We start from the raw sequence: 21,136 nt of genomic DNA, 5'->3' as shown, positions 1-21,136 counted from the left end.
CCGTGTTCCCTGAACGCCTGAGACGGATGGAAAACGTCCAGGCCCCAGACCATATATTGTGCTCATCAAAGTTCTTCCGGGGGACATCCGTCACCTCCCCGTACCTGCCCAGCCAGGTCATAATGTCATAACAAGAAAGTGACTTGTTACGCGTCAAAACGGTCACTTTCTTTACCATACTCTGGTGAGATACCGCTTTTACAGCGAAATCTTGCCATCCGGGCCATCAGCTCATAATTAGACCAAAAGAGATCTAGTCCTTTCGGCCTAACAAAGCTGACGTCGAACTCGGAGGAGCCAAAGGGGTGAATCAGGGTAAAGATGTCCCCAGCCCTGAAACCCATCTGGAAAAGAAACTCCTCCACCTTGCCCCTTTGGGGGCACGCATCTTCGCCTTTCCAGACCAGAGGGGCCACATTCCTGCGACCTACCTCCTGCCCGGGTGTCTGGAGGGACCATACGGTCTCCCCATTTCTCTCTCGGAACGCTCCCAGACCATGTATCTCCACCCAAAAAGACAGGTCTATCTCCTTTCCCTCTACCTGGAGCATCCTTTCTCCTCTCTTTAGTGCCTCCAGGAGGCGCCGTTGCAACTGACCGTCACCAGATGCAGTAGGTAAAGATCCCACTGAACCCCAAGCCGCCACACTTGCATAACTCCTGGCGACCGGGGGGGGGGCAGCCGGACCAGACACCGTCCCTATATCCCCGCCTTGGCCACCTGTACTGCCACAAAAGCCACTGTTATTCCTACCATCCACACCACTACTACTCCTCTCATTCACACCCCTACTCCTCCCATCTGCACCACTACCACTCCTCCCATCTACACCACTACCACTCCTCCCATCTGCACGACTACTGCTCCTCCCATCTGCACCACTAACACTCCTCCCATTCACACCACTACCACTCCTCCCATCTACACAACTACCACTCCTCCCATCTGCACCACAACCACTGCCACATACACCCCTCTCATCCACAGCACTAACACTCCCATCATTCACACACCTTGTATTAACATTGCTTTTATTGACAGTACTTTTGGGATCAGCAGCTACTTCACCCACTACCTCTGGGCTGGCCTGGACATGTTTTAGCTTGGCCTTCTTGTTCTTTCTGAGGTCACCGGTGGCTGCCATTGTCGGTGACGCTGACTCCTCCTCCATTCGAGATGTCACCGCAGACATCACATCCCGAAGCTGAGGCTGCCCCTCTGGACGCACCTCCACCCCTCCTCCTGCCACTGATGTGCAGGGACTCCCCTCTCTCACAGGGGAGATCCCTGCAGCACCCGCGTCACACACTGCGCCCAACCGCACAGGCTCAGCAGCAGGTCCTGACACCTGGACGCTCCCCCCCCCCCTCACAGGGGAGTACCCCGCTGCACCGACACCACTAGCAGCGCCCAGGGGACCGCCCCCCCCCCCCCAGAGCAGAAGATCTCACCACACACTACAGGCGCACGGACACTCCCCCCCCCCCCCCTCTCAGGGAAGTGCCCCGCAGAGCTGGTAACATTGCCCACAATACTTGGGGAACCACTCCCCTTACACACTGCCGCATAACTATCGCCCACCATTAGGCCGTCCTGCTCTTTCCTACCACCAGGACGGGTGACTGTAGCCCCCGTGGCCATGTTGGATGCAACATTGTACCCCCTGTGCTGGTCCCGTTCCACAGCAGAAGCGGGATCTGGCAGGGTGGGGGGCCCAGCCTCCTAAACCAACTTTTCAGTTGGCCCAGACTGCTGGAAAGGGTAGAAGACAAACTTCACTTGCTCCTCAGCCTTTTTCTTCTTCTTTTTCTTCCTCCTACTCCCCTCAGGGCCCAGGTCCTGGCCGAAACTGAAATTCTCCAGACATGTGGGTGACTCCTGCATCACTATGGCCCGCAGTAGCAGCCCCCCCCCCCCCCGACCAGGCCGCTGTCACCGCCATCACTGCTGTCACTTTCCTTAGAGGTGGCTGGTAAGGCGACTTGGGAAGGGTTGATGTAATCCGCACTCGGGGTGACAGAGGTCTTAGGGGTACACGGGGTATCACATACATCCCCCTCACTCTCATCACCCTCACTGCCGCCATCTCCCTCACCACTTTCCTCAATTTTCTCCTCCATGACACCCAGGCATTCTTCCTCCCCCTGGATATCCTCTCCCTCCTTCACAGGGGTCTGCGTGGTTTTAAAGCAGTCCTCATTTTTTTTATTTTTCTTTAAACATGCCCGCTCCCTCTATGATTAGCATTCGGCCTCTCACCACCTCCTGCTCCTTTGCCTTCAGCTCACACACCCTGGCAGCGAACCTTGCCCTCATGGCCTTGGCAGAGTAATTCGTCTGGTATCGGGAAAACTTCAGGTCTTCCCTTATGATTTTCAGCTTTTTTCCTAGCTGCTCATATTCTGCTAGCTTGGCTTGCATGCGGGAACCGAAAGTAGCTAGCGACTCCCTGGGTCCCCGCACCCCCCATTGCTGGGCTTCCATAACAACAGTCCCCGAAGACATAACCATAATCTTATTACCGGATGCCTTTCGGTTTCCAGCGACGGACGGGGGAGTGGGCGCCACATTACTGCGGAGCCTGCTGGATCTTCTCACCCCATCCTGGGAATCGTCCGTAGCTCTCTCACTCCCACCCCCCGCCGGCTTGGTTAGGGAGGTGGAAGTCTGGGGCTCCATAGCAAGAGGCTCTTCCAAGGAGGCTGCCACACTCCTGGGGAAAAGGCTGTAGGAAACGCTGCTTCTCTCCTCTCTCTGGAAAACTCTGGAAGTGAGATACACCCAACAGCTGCTGTGTTCCGCAGGAAGCGCTCTCTGCTGACACCTCTGTCCGTGTCAGGAACTGTCCAGAGTAGGAGCAAATCCCCATAGCTAACCTCTCCTGCTCTGGACAGTTCCTGACACGGACAGAGGTGTCAGCAGAGAGCACTGTGGTCAGACTGGAAAGAACTACACAACTTCCTCTGGAGCATACAGTAGCTGATAAGTACTGAAATTATTAAGATTTTTAAATAGAAGTAATTTACAAATCTGTTTAACTTTCTGGCAGCAGTTGATTTAAAAACATTTTTTTTTCACCGTAGTACCCCTTTAAGCCTGGGGAAGGAGGAGTATTGGAAGATGCCCTCCAAAACACGTTGCTACTCTGAATGTCTGTAAAATTGTATTACTATATTTGCTATTAAAGACTTTTATATGTGATGAGCATTTTGTTTAAGTTTGGGGGGGGAAAAAGTTGACATTACCCATCTGGAGACTCCGTGATTAGTTTAGGTCTTATTTGCTGTGTTATCCTGGAGGGAGTACTGATTGATTTGTCTCTGTTGTCTCTAATGTAGTGTTAGTTCACCACATTGTTTTTCTTCCTCAATTTTGGTTCTGTTTCCATGCACCTACTCTGGTGTTGCTTATTTTTTTTTTTACATATTCAATGCTTTATTGAACCACAGGGTAGAACAAGGGTACACAAAAAAGGGGGGTCAGGTGAGGAACAAAATGAAGGAAGGGTAACAAGATAAAACATACAGCACCTCATGCAGGAGGTGAACAATATTCAGTCATATGGAAATCGGTGTGGAAACTACTGCAATAAGATAGGAAAATTCTCATATCTCATGTAATAAGGAAATATGGAAGAAGAAGAGAGAAGTGAGAGCTAATCACGAGGACACAGAAAAGGAAGAGGGAACGCCAAATTGCAGGAAGCGAGGTGAAGACACAAAATCTATCCAAGGGCGCCAGCGTGCAATGTATTTATCCGGGTGGCCATTAAGGTCCACTAGACATTCCTCCAACCCCTGTATATGATGGACCTCCCGGAGCCAATCAGTAACCGTAGGGGGATCAGTAGACTTCCAGCGTCTGGGAACAATCCGTCTAGCTGCCGTCAATAATAGGCTAGAGAGACACTTTTTTAGAGATCCAGGTGTGCCCTCAAGCATGGATAATAGTAAAACCTGTGGGGACAGAGCCAACTGGGTTCATGTGATATCAGCTAGGAGTGTACAAACATCCAGCCAGAAGGATGTCATTACATGGTAAGATAACCAGAAGTGAGTCAGGGACCCACCCGACTGTCCATACCTCAGACACGTATCCGGAATGGAGGGATAGAATCGGTGGAGCAACTTATAATTAGTCTCCTGTAGAGCCACAGCCATAGAGGATTTGTGGCAGAGCAGGAAGGAGGTCTCCCATTCCGCAGTGCTGAGGGTGACACCTAGCTCCCTCACCCAACCCTTCTGATAGGGAAGAAGATCCCCACTGTCCCGAGTACAAAGCAGCACATAAATTTGGGAGACTTGACAGAGAGCAGACATAAATCTTGAAAAGTTGTTTTGTCCCTATGGAGATCCCAGGGAGTGCGCCTTGTGATATATATATATATATATATATATATATATATATAAGTGCTGGCGCTGGGCATATTGAAAGGAGCACAGTGGAGGGGGGTAATCCCACCCAGTATGTCCAGAAGGGTTTTCAAGGAGGAGGACTGGAGGACCTTGGTGACTGGGAAGGGGGTTTCCGGGTCAGCCAACAGAAAGTTCCCAGTAGTGGAGCCCGGGGGGAAGTCAGGATTACCTAATAGAGGGGTCATAGGGCCAAGTGGTTTACAGGCGGGTCTTGGTCAGGTGTTGTTGGCAGGTCTGGAGAAGAGTATGAAAAATTAGGGGGAGGGAGGCCATGGTCCCTCTGGTCCAGAATGCCGGACGGATCAATGGAAGGGCGGTTAACGGAAACGGCGAGAGTGCCAACTCTAGTTTAGACCGGGCATAATGAAAACCATTTAGTATGCGGGTTGCTGTAGCGGCAAGGAAATAGTAATTAGGATAAGGACAAGCAAGACCGCCATACCATTTAGGTTGCACCAAGGATTCCGCAGCAACGCAATGTCGGGTGTTTGCCCATATAAACCCAGAGAAAAGACCAGTGAGGGGTCGGAAAAAGGCACGAGATAATGTCATGTGTCTGGAACAGATGGAGCAGGCGGGGAGAAGGTTAATTTTAAGAATATTAATACACCTGATCCAAGAAACATCTGCCTTCCTTTGGGATTACAGTTTTAAAGGGGTAAAGAAAAGAGTCTGGGAACAAAGAGGTAGGGGAAATGGCATTAAAGGCAGATAAGATGTGAGGGGTCAACTCAGATTGGAGCACCCTATAAACCTGGCAGTATAGCCATCCGGACCCGGTGATTTCCCAGATTGGGAAAGGGAGATGACAGTCTCCAGGTCCTCAGCCGAGAAAGGCTGATCCAAGGCCTCAAGGGCCGGGAGGGGTAAAGAAGGGAGAGCCGTTTGGCATAAAAATGAGAGTGTATCTGAGATGGGTCTCGCAGGGACTGCTCACGACCGCGAAAAGGTCTTACAATTGTGTATAATAGTTATGGAAACACTCTAAAATGTGGGAAGTGAGGTGTTCGAGATGACCCTCAGCATTTCTGATTGAAGGAACAAAGAGAGAAGCTCTCTTATACCGCAAGGCTTGTGCCAGCATTCTACCCACTTTGTTAACCCATTCATAACGGGAGGCTGAACAGATCTGCCGGTAACATTTGTGTTTACCATCAATGAGAACCTGAACCTCTTTTAAGCACCCTGAGGAGGTCCTGGAGAACATCCTCAGTGAGCAGGCGTTTATGACGAGCTTCAAGCTGATGAAGTTGGTCGAGAAGTGCAGTCAGTTTATGAGAGGCCTCCCGCTTGCGTCTGGCTCCATGTTTGATTAGGACACCCCTGAGCACGCATTTCAAAGCTTCCCACTGGGTCTGTGGAGAGGAGGAGTCATAGGCATGCGTGGACGCAAACTCAGCAACTGTTGCCTTCAGTTCTGCCAAGCACGAACATCGGTCAAAAGCATCTCGTTGAGACGCCAGGTGAATTCCCCTTTAGGGAGGGCAGGGAGATATAAAGTACAGCAGACTGCCGCATGGTCTGAATAGACAATTGGGTCAATCACCGCAGATCCTAGAGCAGTGAGCAGATGGTGGCATAAGAATACATAATCTAGCCGAGAGTACACTCCCCTCGCATGGGAATAGAAGGTAAAGTCATGGTCCGTAGGGTGACGTAGATGCCAGGTGTCACTTAACTGGTGTCTATGCAGCAACCTTTTAATCCCATTTAAAGCAGCGTAGGAGAGGACAGTAGAGCCCGGATTAAAGGGCCGCATTAAAATCCCCACAAACTATCAAAGTGCCTTGGGAGAAGGTGTTTAGGTCCTCCAGTGCCTTCTCCACAAAAGAGCGTTGGCCATGATTAGGGGCATAAAGGGATGCCACCGTGTATTTGCGGCCCTGTATAGAGCACTTCAAAAACACATTGGCCCTCATTTACTAACAGGATCCCGACACTTTTTGTTGGGTTTTGCGCCAGAATTTGCGCCAGAATCTGGCGCACAACCCGACAAAATCAAAATCACTCAGAGTGAAAAAAAATACCTACAAAAGGGGCGTGTTCCCGACAAAAAAAAAAAAAACACCTCCAAGTGGGAAGAAAACCCACAGGAAAACCTGTGAGTTTTGCTTCACAGAAACCCGACAGCTCAGAGCTGTCGGGAAATTACTCAAAACGGAGTAGTTCCTGCTACCAGCAGCATGGAACAGGGTCTGTTCCATGTTGGGGTAGTAGTACAGGGGCTGAGGGATTGATCGCACCGGGTCTCACTTCTGAGACCCGATCCGATCAGATGTTATTAAGCAGGGGAGCGGGCGGCATGTTCCGATCCCCTGCAATGTATGTTTCATTTTTAAATTCCCCACCAGAAGCCCTGAATGGCCGGGACCGAGGAGCTAATCAGGGCTCTTGGCAGAGTTTTAATATAGAAGCGCTGTGGTGGGCAAAGATGTATAGAATCGCTGGGGGGGTATATATCTGGCCCCTCCAGCGTTTCTATATATCTTTTCCCCTGCTGCGCTATATCAAACTTAGTGCCCGCTGCGCTTGAATAAATGTACTGCCCCCCCAGCACTATTATATATCTATACTGACCCCCCGCTGCGCATATATTGACCCCCGTTGTGCATATTTATATATATACTGCCCCCCCCCCCCAAGCTGCGCATATTAATCTTCATGTTCTCCCTCCCCTGGCTGCCAATGAATGAAAATGAGGGTCAGACATATATCCATATGTCTGACCCCTACCGCGCATCTATATATACAGGTGCAGGCTCACAGCTATGAATGACAAGTAAAGCAGTGCAGGGAGTGGAGGTTCGCGCTGCTGCTGCCAATAGCTTACTTGTCATTCATAGCGGTGAGCCGGCATTTGTATATGTATGATGTGAGGGTCAGATATATATCCATATGTCTGACCCCCACAGCATGATATGCAGCTGCTGCCCGCTATGAATGACAAACTCTTAGCAGCGAGAGCGGGCAGCAGCCCTCCGTTCCCCCGCTAATAGAGTTTTCATTCATTGGCAGCCAGGGGAGGGAGAAGATGAAGATTAATATGCGCAGCTTGGGGGAGGCAGTATATATATAAATATGCGCAGCGGGGGTCATTATATGCGCAGCGGGGGTCAGTATAGATATATAATAGCGCTGGGGGGGGGCAGTACATTTATTCAAGCGCAGCGGGCACTAAGTTTGATATAGCGCAGCAGGGGGAAAGATATATAGAAACGCTGGAGGGGCCAGATATATACCCCCCCAGCGATTCTATACATCTTTGCCCACCACAGCGCTTTTATATTAAAACTCTGCCAGGAGCCCTGATTAGCTCCTCGGTCCCGGCCATTCAGGGCTTCTGGCTGGGAATTTAAAAATGAAAGTTTACAGTACATTGCAGGGGATCGGAACATGCCGCCCGCTCCCCTGCTTAATAACATCTGATCAGATCGGGTCTCAGAAGTGAGACCCGGTGCGATCAATCCCTCAGCCCCTGTACTACTACCCCCAACATGGAACAGACCCTGTTCCATGATGGGAGTAGTAGTACAAGCACTAATGTAGTCAGAATTTGCAGAGACTACATTTTGTGCGACAGAAAAAACCCTGCGACAGAAAGAAAGGGAAATTGGGCGACAGATTAGTAAATCACAAGGAAAAAAAAGACGAGTACACTGAAAAAAAAAACCTAACCGACACTCCAGTCTTTGTAAATGAGGGCCATAGCGTGCTTCCTGATCGGTGCGGGTATCAAAAATCTGAACCACTAGAGACTTGTGGGAAAAAATAGCTACCCCCCTTCACTTTCTGTGTGGCTGAGCTACTATGAAACCAAGTTCTGGTGTTGCTTTTATTATCCTTAGAGAGCTGATCATCTCCAGAAAGGAGAAGACTGATAAGTAAAGAAAGAAAGTGACCATGATGTAACGTCAGCGGGAGACAACAAAGAGAAGTCTCTATTCTTAGATTTGTTAGGAAAGTACATAAGGGACAGACAGAACAAATGAAGAAAACATTTAAAACAAAAGGATTCAAAGATACATACATTTATTGTAAAATTATAAAAATGAACAGAGATGATAATGTAGATGATTATTATGTAATAAAAAGTTTACTTAGAAATTTTTATCAAACTCTGAATTAAACTTTATCCCCATTTCCTAAAATTTTTGGTTGAATAAATCCAAAGATACAACAGTATGAAGCAGAATAAATGACATTTTCTTGGACCCCCTCCCACAGATCAATAAACTGAAAATGAATAAGACCCTATAATAATCCCTCATACTACAAATCATTACATAGAACATACCAAGAATTTATTAAAGGGGTACTCCGGTGAAAACCTTTTTTCTTTCAAATCAACTGGTGGCAGAAAGTTAAACATATTTGTAAATTCCTTCTATTAAAAAATCTTAATCCTTCCTGTACTTATTAGCTGCTGAATACTACAGAGGAAATTCTTTTCTTTTTGGAATGCTCTCTGGTGACATCACGACCACAGTTCTCTCTGCTGATGTTATTATAATAATAATAATGCTTTATTTATTGTTGTCCTTAGTGGGATTTGAACCCAAGTCCCCAGCACTGCAAGGCAGCAGTGCTAACCACTGAGCCACCATGCTGCTCTTAGCATACATCTGCTATGCACGGTTGCTAAAATGGACAGAGATGTCAGCAGAGAGCACTGTGTTTGTGATGTCATCAGTGTTCCAAAAAGAAAGGAATTTCCTCTGTAGCATTCAGCAGCTAATAAGTACTGGAAGGATTAAGATTTTTTAATAGAAGTCATTTACAAATATGTTTAACTTTCTTCCACCAGTTGATTTCAAAGAAAAAAGGTTTTCACCGGAGTACCCCTTTAAGGAATCTACATAACCCTAATGTCTTATTTTATATTAAAGTATTCTAAGATATTATAGAAAGCTTATATATACGAATGGCCAATTCTACAATATACCGTATGCAACATATTCATGATGTCGACACATTACATTACTTATCCTGTACTGATACTGAATAATGAGGTGTATATAAACGTGAAGATAGGGAGAGGGGGAGAGAGGGAAAGAGAGAGGGGGGGGGAGAGAGAAAGAAAAATTCAGAAAGTTTTTAGACCCTTTCACTTTTTTTCATATTTTGATATGTTGCTCCTTGTGCTAAAATAGGAAAAGAAATCAAGTTTTCCCCATCATTCTGAACTCAATACCCCATAGTGAATACAGAGGGTCTCATGTACTATTTGAGTTCTGGGTAAATTTAAGTGAAAAAAAATTATTACATTTTCCTGTTTACCATGTTCAGCTATTTTCTGAAAAAAATGGGCCTAGTTTTCCCCAGACATGACGCATTGAATTGAGGCCAAAAACATCAATCTTGTTCTATCAAACCAGAGAATCTTGTTTTTCATAATCTGAGGTGCTTTTTTGTAAACTCCAAGCATCTTTCATAGGCCTTTTACTGAGGAGAGGCTTCTCGCTGGACCTTTTGAAAGCTTCTCCCATCTGCACACAGGATCTTTGGAGCTCAGACAAAGTGACCATTAGAGTCTTGGTTACCTCTCTAAACCAGGCCCTTCTCCCCCGATTACCTAGCTAAATAACAAAATGTGAAAGAAGTTAGAGGGTCTAAAAGACTTTCCGAATGCATTTCAGGCTTTAATGTTGCAACATGTTATGCCCTATGGTTTATATGTAAAATTGTCAGGACAGAACACAAAAACACCGTATACGAAATGACAAAAATACTAAATAAAATTAAAGGGGTTATCCAGGAAAAAACTTTTTTTATATATATATATCAACTTGCTCCAGAAAGTTAAACAGATTTGTAAATTACTTCTATTAAAAAATCTTAATCCTTCCAGTACTTATGAGCTTCTGAAGTTAAGGTTGCTCTTTTCTGTCTAAGTGCTCTCTGATGACACGTGTCTCGGGAACCGCCCAGTTTAGAAGCAAATCCCCATAGCAAACCTCTTCTAAACTGGGCGATTCCCGAGACAGGTGTCATCAGAGAGGATTTAGACAGAAAAGAACAACCTTAACTTCAGAAGCTCAAAAGTACTGAAAGGATTAAGATTTTTTAATAGAAGTAATTTACAAATCATATAGGTATGTGCAGCTCACAACTAATACGCACCGAGGTCAGACTGGGCAAGCAACTATACCCCAATTGCTAGAAAAGGGAAAACCAAAAATACACAATGTAGCCCGGACCTTCTAGGTGAGTAAATGAAAATGGATATACGTGGATCGTGCTTCAATAATAGTCAATATTTATTATAAAATATAAATAAAATTAGGCACTTCTCACAGGGCCCTTGTGAGAAGAACATACATATTAAAAGGCAACCTAACAATGTATTTAGGCATATAGTAGTTAAAACTATAATCCTGGCATAGGATAATAAAATAGCAGAGTAAGATCTGTTTTCTAGATATTGTTGTAAGTGCTAATTGGGATAACCTCATATGTAAGACATATCATAAACCAACAGCTAAGAACTGCTTCATAGGCAGATGGTTGACCAATGTCCCAAAAGGACAATACCGGAGGTTAAAAAGAAATTGTACCTCAGACGAACAATTTTTGGAAGAGGCACAACAACTCACTAATCAGTTTAAGGAGAAAGATTATCCCGACCAGCTACTCCAACAATCTCTAGACCATGTTAGGACATTAGATAGGACTACCTTTTTCACAAAAAAAGAAAAAATTAACAATGCTGATAGCTTTGGAGGAAAACTGGTGATTCCTTTTAATAGATCATATAAAAAAATAGAAGGAATAATTAAAAAACATTGGCATCTGTTACAACAAGATCGAGAGGTGGGCTCACTACTACCGTCACGTCCCCCAATAGTCTACACCCGAGCCCCAAATTTAGGCCTTACTATAGCACCATCTATAAAACCACCTGCAAAGAAACAGAATAACTCTTGGCTAACCACTAAAGGATTTATTAGGTGTGGAACATGCGCCAACTGCACAAAAATAAAGGGCCCCAAAAAAGTTGTAGAAATTTGCTCTCAAACTAATACTTTCAAATGGAAAATTGAAGATCTAATAACTTGCAATTCAAAGGGTGTCTTATACATTATAGAATGTGGATGTAAGAAGCAATATATTGGCCGAACCAAAAGGGCCCTCAGAATGAGGATAGCCGAACATCTTAACAATATCAAAAACAAAAACTTGAAACATCCACTGTCTGCACATTTATCTACAGTTCACAATAGCGACATGTCTTCTCTCTCCTTCACTGGTCTCCAGCTAGTCAAAAAAGATTGGCGGGGGGGGGGTAGTTTCTTACTGAAAATGTCTAAAGCGGAAAGCAAGAAAATATTCGAATTTGCAACATTAGAACCTGGCGGACTCAACTCCAACTTTTAACTTTTTGGATTCTTATAGGGGATGCACTCGGCCCATGGGGACACCCCTATTTGGTCATTAAGAGGGTTGTCACATCGGCTGACTTCATCCCCTATAGATTCATCTACAATGATGTTATTCATGTCTGATCATGTGTTTTATTTTTTTTTTATTTTTTTTTATATTTATTTCTATTTTTATTATTTTATTTTTTTTATTATTTTTATTTATTATTTTATTTTTTAGTTCCTTCCCTGTATTTCATTATTAATTTCATTTTTTATTTTTATTTCTATTAGCATTATTATTTTTATTTTATTTTTGTATTTTTATTTAATTTATTTTTATTATTTATTATTTTTTGTTTTATTTTATTTTATTCCATTCATTTATTTTTATTTTTATTTCTATTATCTCTCTTTATTTTAAAAAAAATACATTTGTTTTGGGAAAACGCATTGCTATTCTTTTCCAACAGAATTCACACATCACTTTATACCTAGTATTGCTCTCTAAGTGAACCGATCTATTGAATCCATTTATGCTTTTTATTATTATCTATCAATGTGTTAAGGGGTGGGATCTGTGCCTATATAAAATAACCGATGATTCACGGCAACTATCATGACTACTGAGGAAAGGGTTATATTATACAACCCTGAAACGCGTCTAGTCGTTTATGCACATCTACTGGCAAAGTATTACCCTCGAAGAACTGTGCCCAAACCTCATGGCCAGTTATCTCTTATGAACTGTACCATTATCAGCGCTCTTACTCTGCTATCTACCCGGTTCAGCAGTTCAGATCCATTCCGGTGTAACCATCCTGGTGTAGCCATCCCGGCTCTGACTACAGCTGACGTCAGACGCCGGCAACACGAGGTGAACTTCCAGCTCTCCAGTATATGGTCCTGTTCACCAACCAGTAAAGCGGTGAGGAATACCAACTCCAGCGCACGCCAGTGCCAGCAGTCCCCGGGCATCATTGCGATCTTCGGCGCCTGCCAGCGCCTCAGCCGTTAGCGACTGCCACCGCGCTCAGATAATACTGGACCAGGCTCACGATTGGAAGCACCGCACAGAGAATTGTGCACACCACGGACACGGGAACAACACCCATCGCCTGAGTTACCATTTACAGACCGGTAACAATTTCTAATATTACAGACTGTTTGCTACTGTATCTAAAAGGGACATATCTACCCTAAATACCCAGAAGAGCAACTCTTTAACATATTTGTTTGGTACAGATCTTACTCTGCTATTTTATTATCCTATGCCAGGATTATAGTTTTAACTACTATATGCCTAAATACATTGTTAGGTTGCCTTTTAATATGTATGTTCTTCTCACAAGGGCCCTGTGAGAAGTGCCGAATCTTATTTATATTTTATAATAAATATTGACTATTATTGAAGCACGATCCACGTATATCCATTTTCATTTACTCACCTAGAAGGTCCGGGCTACATTGTGTATTTTTGGTTTTCCCTAATTTACAAATCTGTTTAACTTTCTGGAGCCAGTTGATATATAAAAAAAAGTTTTTTCCTGGATAACCCCTTTAATTCAATCCCATGATCCTTAGTATACAGCATCAATAATATCATTCTCTTCTGGTGTCCACATATCATTGGTCAGTAGCTGAATCCGATGCTTGTTGGGATTTTAGTTTCCTTTTTCAATCTTTTTGATGGTTGGTTTATTGTGACTCTTTAAAGCCTCATAGAATGTGATCTGGTCTTCACTGCCCCAACTTTCCACATAACTAAGAAGTGATCTCATCTGGTCTTGAGGTGTTGAGTGACTTATTATTATTTTATTACTCTGCTCTTTCGTTAGAAGCTCCTTCTTCCTGAGGTCATCGAGGACAGGCATGATATTTTTTACCTCTTGTATTAGGACTGACCTATGTTTATGTATGAAATTTTTGCCACGATCTCCTAAAAATATCAGAACATAATTAACATAACAAACCATCTCCTCAATAGTCTTCAGTAGTGTTGAGCACGAATATTCGCAATGCAAATTTTTATCGCGAATATCGTCACTTTGCGATTTCGCGAATATTTAGAATACAGTGCTATATGTTCGTAATGACGAATATTTGTTTTATTTTTTTTTTATTTTTTTTATTTTTTAACATGTGAATTTTTATGTGCATGGAAAAAAAGTGAACCAACATAGCACATATGCAAATTTCGCAAACATAGGACGAATAATCGTCAATATATTTGCCAAATATTGCGAATTTGAATATGGCCCCGCCCTAGTCTTCAGCTTGTAAACAGTCTATACTACAGTGATCCCTCAACTTACAATGGCCTCAACATACAATAGTTTCAACATACAATGTTTTTTTTCTGGACCATTGTAACTTGAAATCAGACTCAACATACAATACTACAGACAGTCCAGATCTGCAAAATGTGTCACAACTGGAGGAACTGACCAATCAGAATGGCCATTTTACTGGTAAATCACCTGTATTACTGAAGTGCATACACTGACTGGTGTCTGCTAGCGCCCCCTACAGTACAGGGAGGAACTACAAGTTCTGTACTACTCTTTACCTGTGCCAGGGTTAGTTGCTCCTTTGGACACCAAGTAAGGGTGGCTCCATTTGGGACACTGTGTGTACTGTGTAGGACCCTGAAGAAGCTCCTCTCCTCTACATAAACAATTGTTTCCCAACCAGGGTGCCTCCAGCTGTTGCAAAACTACAACTCCCAGCATGCCCGGACAGCCAACGGCTGTCCGGGCATGCTGGGAGTTGTAGTTTTGCAACAGCTGGAGGCACCCTGGTTGGGAAACACTGACATAGACAGTGATTTACAGCTTCCAGCAGATCTTTCTTACTTTTATATGTAAGGATTTACTTTATATACAGCTCCAAGCAGCTCTTTCTTACTTTTATATGTAAGGATTTACTTTATATACAGCTTCCAGCAGCTCTTTCTTACTTTTATATGTAAGGATTTGCTTTATCTATATTAGTTATCTACTTATTTTTCTTTAATCCTCACTTTTTCCTATTTTTGGATGACATTTTGGTGGCTTTAGGACCAATTACCAGGTTTCCATAGAGTTATGGTCTCAGCATACAATGGTTTCAACATACAATGGTCGTCCCAGAACCAATTAATATTGTAACTTGAGGGACCACTGTACTACATTACACATTGCCTAATACACAGAGAGCTCATAGCTTATACTTTCTTGTTCCCGATCCTTTCCCTGCTGTGTATGTGGAGGGTCCCGGAGCCTGTGTGACCTGGAGATGCAGGCTGCTGTACAGCACGTAGATCTACCTGCACATTTATCTACAGCTACTGAAATGGTGGCCATTTAATGGTATATCATTGGTGTGGTAAGTAAAATCACCCCCATACGTTATGTCTTATGGCCAAAGTGTAGGTCAGAACCTTCATTATTGCTGTATGGGCGAGGGAGGTGACAGCTGTTTTTGGTTCTGGATTTGGCTAATTTCTCTCATGGGCTTTAGATCATATGGAAGGTTCCTAGATGGAGGGACACAGTTGGATGTGACTGACAGGGACATAATATCAGAATATAACACGTTACCTTTCTTGATGCCTTGTCTTGTCAGTTCTTCTATATCTGCTAATAAAGAATATTAATTGTTAGACCAGACTCAAGGAAACCTCATCATGACATGTGAATTATAGAGGAACGAGGTTCCGAGTTTTGTAGCGTGGACATTTCAGGGCTCAGGTACTATGTTTCCTCTTTTTTCCATTTTTATAGTGAATTTGTATAAATTTTTCACTCACGTAAATAGGGTCAGGGCCGCCATCAGTGGGGTACAGCCGGTACCCCTGTAAGGGACCCAGACCTCCAGTGAGCCAAACCGGGACCAAAACAGTCAGTCACATTGTCCCAGCCGCACATACCTCTGATCCCGGCGGCCGCTGCCACGTTAAAACTGCACTGGTCGTCGGGAGTTACTAAGGTGCTTCACGTGGGCACGTCTGCAGCGCTATGACGCGGCGCACCGGCCCTGAAAGAGCGGAGCAGAGTAGCAGCCAGGAAGCCAGTTGACTGACTGGCTGGCCAGGAGGGTAACCATAGCAGGCTGCCTTGAATGCTCCGACCAGTGCTCCTCCAGTCCAGGGGCCTACTGCTCTGACCCATGGGCCCCGGACCCGAGGAGCAGTGGTCGGAGCACAGACATACTGCCTCCAGCCATATACTGTGTATGGCTGGAGGCAGTATGTCTGTGGAGGCACATGGGACCTATAATTACTAATGGGTTACAGGGGGTCTATAACTACCTATGGGGGAACAAAGGGGCCTATAACTGCCTATGGGGGCACAAAAGGGGGCCTATAACTAACTATGGGGGCACAAAGGGGACCTATAAATATCTATGGGAGCACAAAAGGGGGCCTATAACTAACTATGGGGGGCACAAAAGGGCCTATAACTTCCCATGGGGCACAAAGGGGACCTATAACTTCCTATGGGGGCACAAAGAGGGCCTATAACTACCTATGGGGACACAAAGGGGGCCTATAACTATCTATGGGGGCACAAAGGGGACCTATAACTTCCTATGGGGGCACAAAGAGGGCCTATAACTACCTATGGGGACACAAAGGGGGCCTATAACTATCTATGGGGGCACAAAGGGGACCTATTACTTCCTATGGGGGCACAAAGGGGGCCTATAACCACTTATGGGGGCACAAAGGGGCCTATAACTTCCTATGGGAGACAAAGGGGGCCTATAGCTTCCTATCGGGGCACAAATGGGGCCTATAACTTCCTATGGCGAATCAAAGGGAGCCTATAACTACCTATGGGGTCACAAAGGGGGCCTGTAACTTCCTAAAGGGGCCTATAACTACCTATGGGGGCACAAAGGGGGGCTATAAATACATATGGGGGTCACAAAGGCGGCCTATAACTTCCTAAAGGGGCCTATAACTACCTATGGGGGCACAAAGGGGGCCTATAACTTCCTAAAGGGGCCTATAACTACCTATGGGGGTACAAAGGGGGGCTATAAATACATATGGGGGTCACAAAGGCGGCCTATAACTTCCTAAAGGGGCCTATAACTACCTATGGGGGTACAAAGGGGGGCTATAAATACATATGGGGGTCACAAAGGCGGCCTATAACTTCCTAAAGGGGCCTATAACTACCTATGGGGGCACAAAGGGGGCCTATAACTTCCTAAAGGGGCCTATAACTACCTATGGGGGCACAAAGGGGGCCTATAACTTCCTAAAGGGGCCTATAACTACCTATGGGGGCACAAAGGGGGGCTATAAATACATATGGGGGTCACAAAGGCGGCCTATAACAATGTATGGGGGCACAAAGAGGACCTATAACGATGTGGTGCACATAGTGGGGCACAAAAGAGGTGTGCAACTATATATAGGGGCCACAGAGGGGGGGGGGGGGGGTCTACAACTATATAGAGGTGGACATTGTGCTGGACTGGAGAAAGGAGCCTAAAATGTTTGTCTGGTTGCTCTAACAGGTTCTGTGGAGACAAGTCTTGGCCAGGAGAAGTCTTCATGAGCCGGATGGTGAAAAAAAAAAAAGGAAATGTGAAAGACCCCGATCAGAGAAGACGTCCCTGTGAGTATCTAAATGTAATTGTAATCACTTTCTGGTATCTATCTCTGTATGGTCAGTGAGGGAGATTTATCGGAACCTATTCAGAGGAAAAATGGAGCAGTTTCCCATAGCAACCAATCGGGTGGCTTCTTTCATTTTTCAGGGGCTTTCTTAAAAATTAAAGAAACAATCTGATTTGTTGCTATGAGGAACTGCTCCATTTTTCCTGTGCACAAGTTTTGATAACTCTCCCCTGGTATGTGGGAACATTTGCCATAAAGTAATGTGAAATATATCATTAGAAAAAGGAAAAAAAGTGTGGGGGGGAGGGGGTGTCCCTGGGGGCGGACTCGGGGGGAAGACACTGGGGGGGGGGGGGTGTCCCTGGCCTTGAGCTGTGTAAGGGGCCCCGAAATTTCTAATGGCAGCCCTGAATAGGGAACCGCATTACAGGAAACGTTGGCGTATCAGCCATGCACCAAATTGTGCCAAAGTTTTTAACCTTTCTGAAAGTGAAAAACCAGTGCAGGAAAAAAACACCAAAAACTGGGGGGAAAATTTCATAAATGATTCGAATTATGAAAACTGCGCCCACTTTTTTGGAAAATTAGCTGAAAACGTTGAACAGAGTGGAGAAAGAAGGACACTTTGGCACAAGACATTAATAAATAGTGAAATGTATTTCTCTATAATTACACAGAACTCCAATAGTACATGAGTCCCATCGTTTAGTATTATTTCTTAGTTATTTGTTATGAATTTTGTCAAATGATTACCCCCCCACACATACACACACACACACTCACACACAGTCACATACACACTCACACACTCACACACACTCACTCACTCACACACACACACTCACACTCACTCACACACACTCACACACAGTCACATACACACTCACACACTCACACACACTCACTCACACACACTCACACACAGTCACATACACACTCACACACTCACACACACTCACACACACTCACTCACACACACACACTCACACACACACACACACACACTCACACACACTCACACACATACACTCACTCACACTCACACACAGTCACATACACACTCACACACTCACACACACACACTCACACACAGTCACATACACACTCACACACACTCACTCACACACATACTCACACACACTCACACACACATACTCACACACACATACTCACATTGATAAGGAAGCTTCTTAAACCCCACTTTAATATTGCAGATGTGCTAAGATTTTCCCTTTTAGTGATCTCTTTGTAGGGTTTATTTATTGCTTCTTGCACTGGCAGAGATCGTGTTAATTATTATACTATCACATGTTAAAGGGGTACTCCACTGGAAAACTTTTTCGTTTAAATCAACTGGTGCCAGAAAGTTAAACAGATTTGAAAATTAAAAAATTATATAGGTATGTGCAGCTCACAACTAATACGCACCGAGGTCAGACTGGGCAAGCAACTATACCTTAATTGCTAGAAAAGGGAAAACCAAAATACACAATGTAGCCCGGACCTTCTAGGTGAGTAAATGAAAATGGATATACGTGGATCGTGCTTCAATAATAATCAATATTTATTATAAAATATAAATAAGATTCGGCACTTCTCACAGGGCCCTTGTGAGAAGAACATACATATTAAAAGGCAACCTAACAATGTATTTAGGCATATAGTAATTAAAACTATAATCCTGGCATAGGATAATAAAATAGCAGAGTAAGATCTGTACCAAACAAATATGTTAAAGAGTTGCTCTTCTGGGTATTTAGGGTAGATATGTCCCTTTTAGATACAGTAGCAAACAGTCTGTAATATTAGAAATTGTTACCGGTCTGTAAATGGTAACTCAGGCGATGGGTGTTGTTCCCGTGTCCGTGGTGTGCACAATTCTCTGTGCGGTGCTTCCAATCGTGAGCCTGGTCCAGTATTATCTGAGCGCGGTGGCAGTCGCTAACGGCTGAGGCGCTGGCAGGCGCCGAAGATCGCAATGATGCCCGGGGACTGCTGGCACTGGCGTGCGCTGGAGTTGGTATTCCTCACCGCTTTGCTGGTTGGTGAACAGGACCATATACTGGAGGGCTGGAAGTTCACCTCGTGTTGCCGGCGTCTGACGTCAGCTGTAGTCAGAGCCGGGATGGCTACACCAGGATGGTTACACCGGAATGGATCTGAACTGCTGAACCGGGTAGGTAGCAGAGTAAGAGCGCTGATAATGGTACAGTTCATAAAAGATAACTGGCCATAAGGTTTGGGCACAGTTCTTCGAGGGTAATACTATGCCAGTAGATAAACGGCTAGACGCGTTTCAGGGTTGTATAATATAACCCTTTCCTCAGTAGTCATCATGACTAGAAGAGCAACTCTTTAACATATTTGTTTGGTACAGATCTTACTCTGCTATTTTATTATCCTATGCCAGGATTATAGTTTTAATTACTATATGCCTAAATATATTGTTAGGTTGCCTTTTAATATGTATGTTCTTCTCACAAGGGCCCTGTGAGAAGTGCCGAATCTTATTTATATTTTATAATAAATATTGATTATTATTGAAGCACGATCCACGTATATCCATTTTCATTTACTCACCTAGAAGGTCCGGGCTACATTGTATTTTTTAGATTTGAAAATTACTTCTATTAAAAAATCTTAATCCTTACAGTACTTATCAGCTGCTGTATGATCCACAGGAAGTTCTTTTTCGAATTTCCTTTCTGTCTGACCACAGTGCTCACTGCTGACACCTCTGTCCATGTCAGGAACTGTCCAGAGCAGGAGAGGTTTTCTATGGGGTTTGCAGAGAGCACTGTGGTCAGACTGGAAAGAACGACTCATTAGCTGCTGTATGCTCCAGAGGAAGTTGAATTGTTCTTTCCTGCCTAACCACAGTGCACTCTGCTGCCACCTCTGTCCAGAGTTAAAGCAAATCCCCATAGCAAACCTCTCCTTCTCTGGACAGTTCCTGACATGGACAGAGGTGACAGCAGAGAGCACTGTGGTCAGACTGAAAAGAACTACATAACTTCTTCTGGAGTATACAGCAGCTAATAAAAATCTTAATCCTGCCAGTACTTAATAGAAGTAATTTACAAATCTGTATAGCGTCTGTATACTACAGAGGAAATTCTTTTCCTTTTGGATTTCTTTTCTGTCACGACCACAGTGCTCTCTGCTGACACCTCTGTCCATGTCAGGAACTGTCCAGAGTAGGAGAAAATCCCCATAAGGCTGGGTTCACACCACGTTTTTCAACTACGGTTCCCGCATATGTTTTGTATCAAAAACCATACCGTATGGAAAAAAAACGGATGGAACAGTATGGGAAAAAGTAAACCGTATGCGTTTTTAAACAGTATACTGTTTTTAAAAGTGCATACATTTCCGTCCGTTTTTATTTTAAAAACATACGTTTTAGAAAATTCTGTCCATTTTTAATGGGAGGGGTCTTGGGTGGGGAGTTTAGGATACAAATGCGCATGTGCAAAGAAAAAATGCATACGGTTTTGCCGTATGGAACCGTATACATGTGCGTTTCCCATTGATGTCCATGTTAAAAAAAAGGTATGCGGTTGCAATACGGTTTTTAAACTGGAGTCAAAACCGTGGTTGAACATGGTTTGGAGTACTGTTAAAAACCGTATTGCAAGCAAACCGTACGCAACCGTATGCATCAGGGTGCATACGGTTTGCAATGCTTTGCCTATGTATACGGTTTTCAATACTGTTCCATACGTTTTCACTAATGAAATCATATGCG

At 44.3% G+C, this 21,136-nt stretch overlaps 1 protein-coding gene across 10 annotated transcripts in view; it reads right to left on the bottom strand.

Moving 5' to 3' along the window:
- Nucleotides 1-13,282: 13,282 nt before the first annotated feature.
- The window catches only part of LOC130285437 (NACHT, LRR and PYD domains-containing protein 1b allele 3-like), an 80,239-nt gene continuing 72,385 nt past the window's right edge, over nucleotides 13,283-21,136 (bottom strand). For 9 of the 10 annotated variants that reach the window (XM_056536826.1, XM_056536832.1, XM_056536831.1 and 6 more), the window contains 2 exons: nucleotides 15,356-15,394; nucleotides 13,283-13,713 (listed from right to left, as the gene is read on the bottom strand). In XM_056536826.1, the coding sequence (XP_056392801.1) occupies nucleotides 13,439-13,713; nucleotides 15,356-15,394 (314 nt within the window). In that variant the 3' untranslated portion in view covers nucleotides 13,283-13,438. The remainder of the gene's footprint in view (nucleotides 13,714-15,355; nucleotides 15,395-21,136) is intronic. The other variant, XM_056536825.1, reaches the window with a different exon arrangement.

The sequence above is a fragment of the Hyla sarda genome, chromosome 8, assembly GCF_029499605.1.
Source record: "Hyla sarda isolate aHylSar1 chromosome 8, aHylSar1.hap1, whole genome shotgun sequence".
Lineage (NCBI taxonomy): Eukaryota > Metazoa > Chordata > Amphibia > Anura > Hylidae > Hyla > Hyla sarda.
This window is presented reverse-complemented; position numbering and strand designations above follow the sequence as displayed.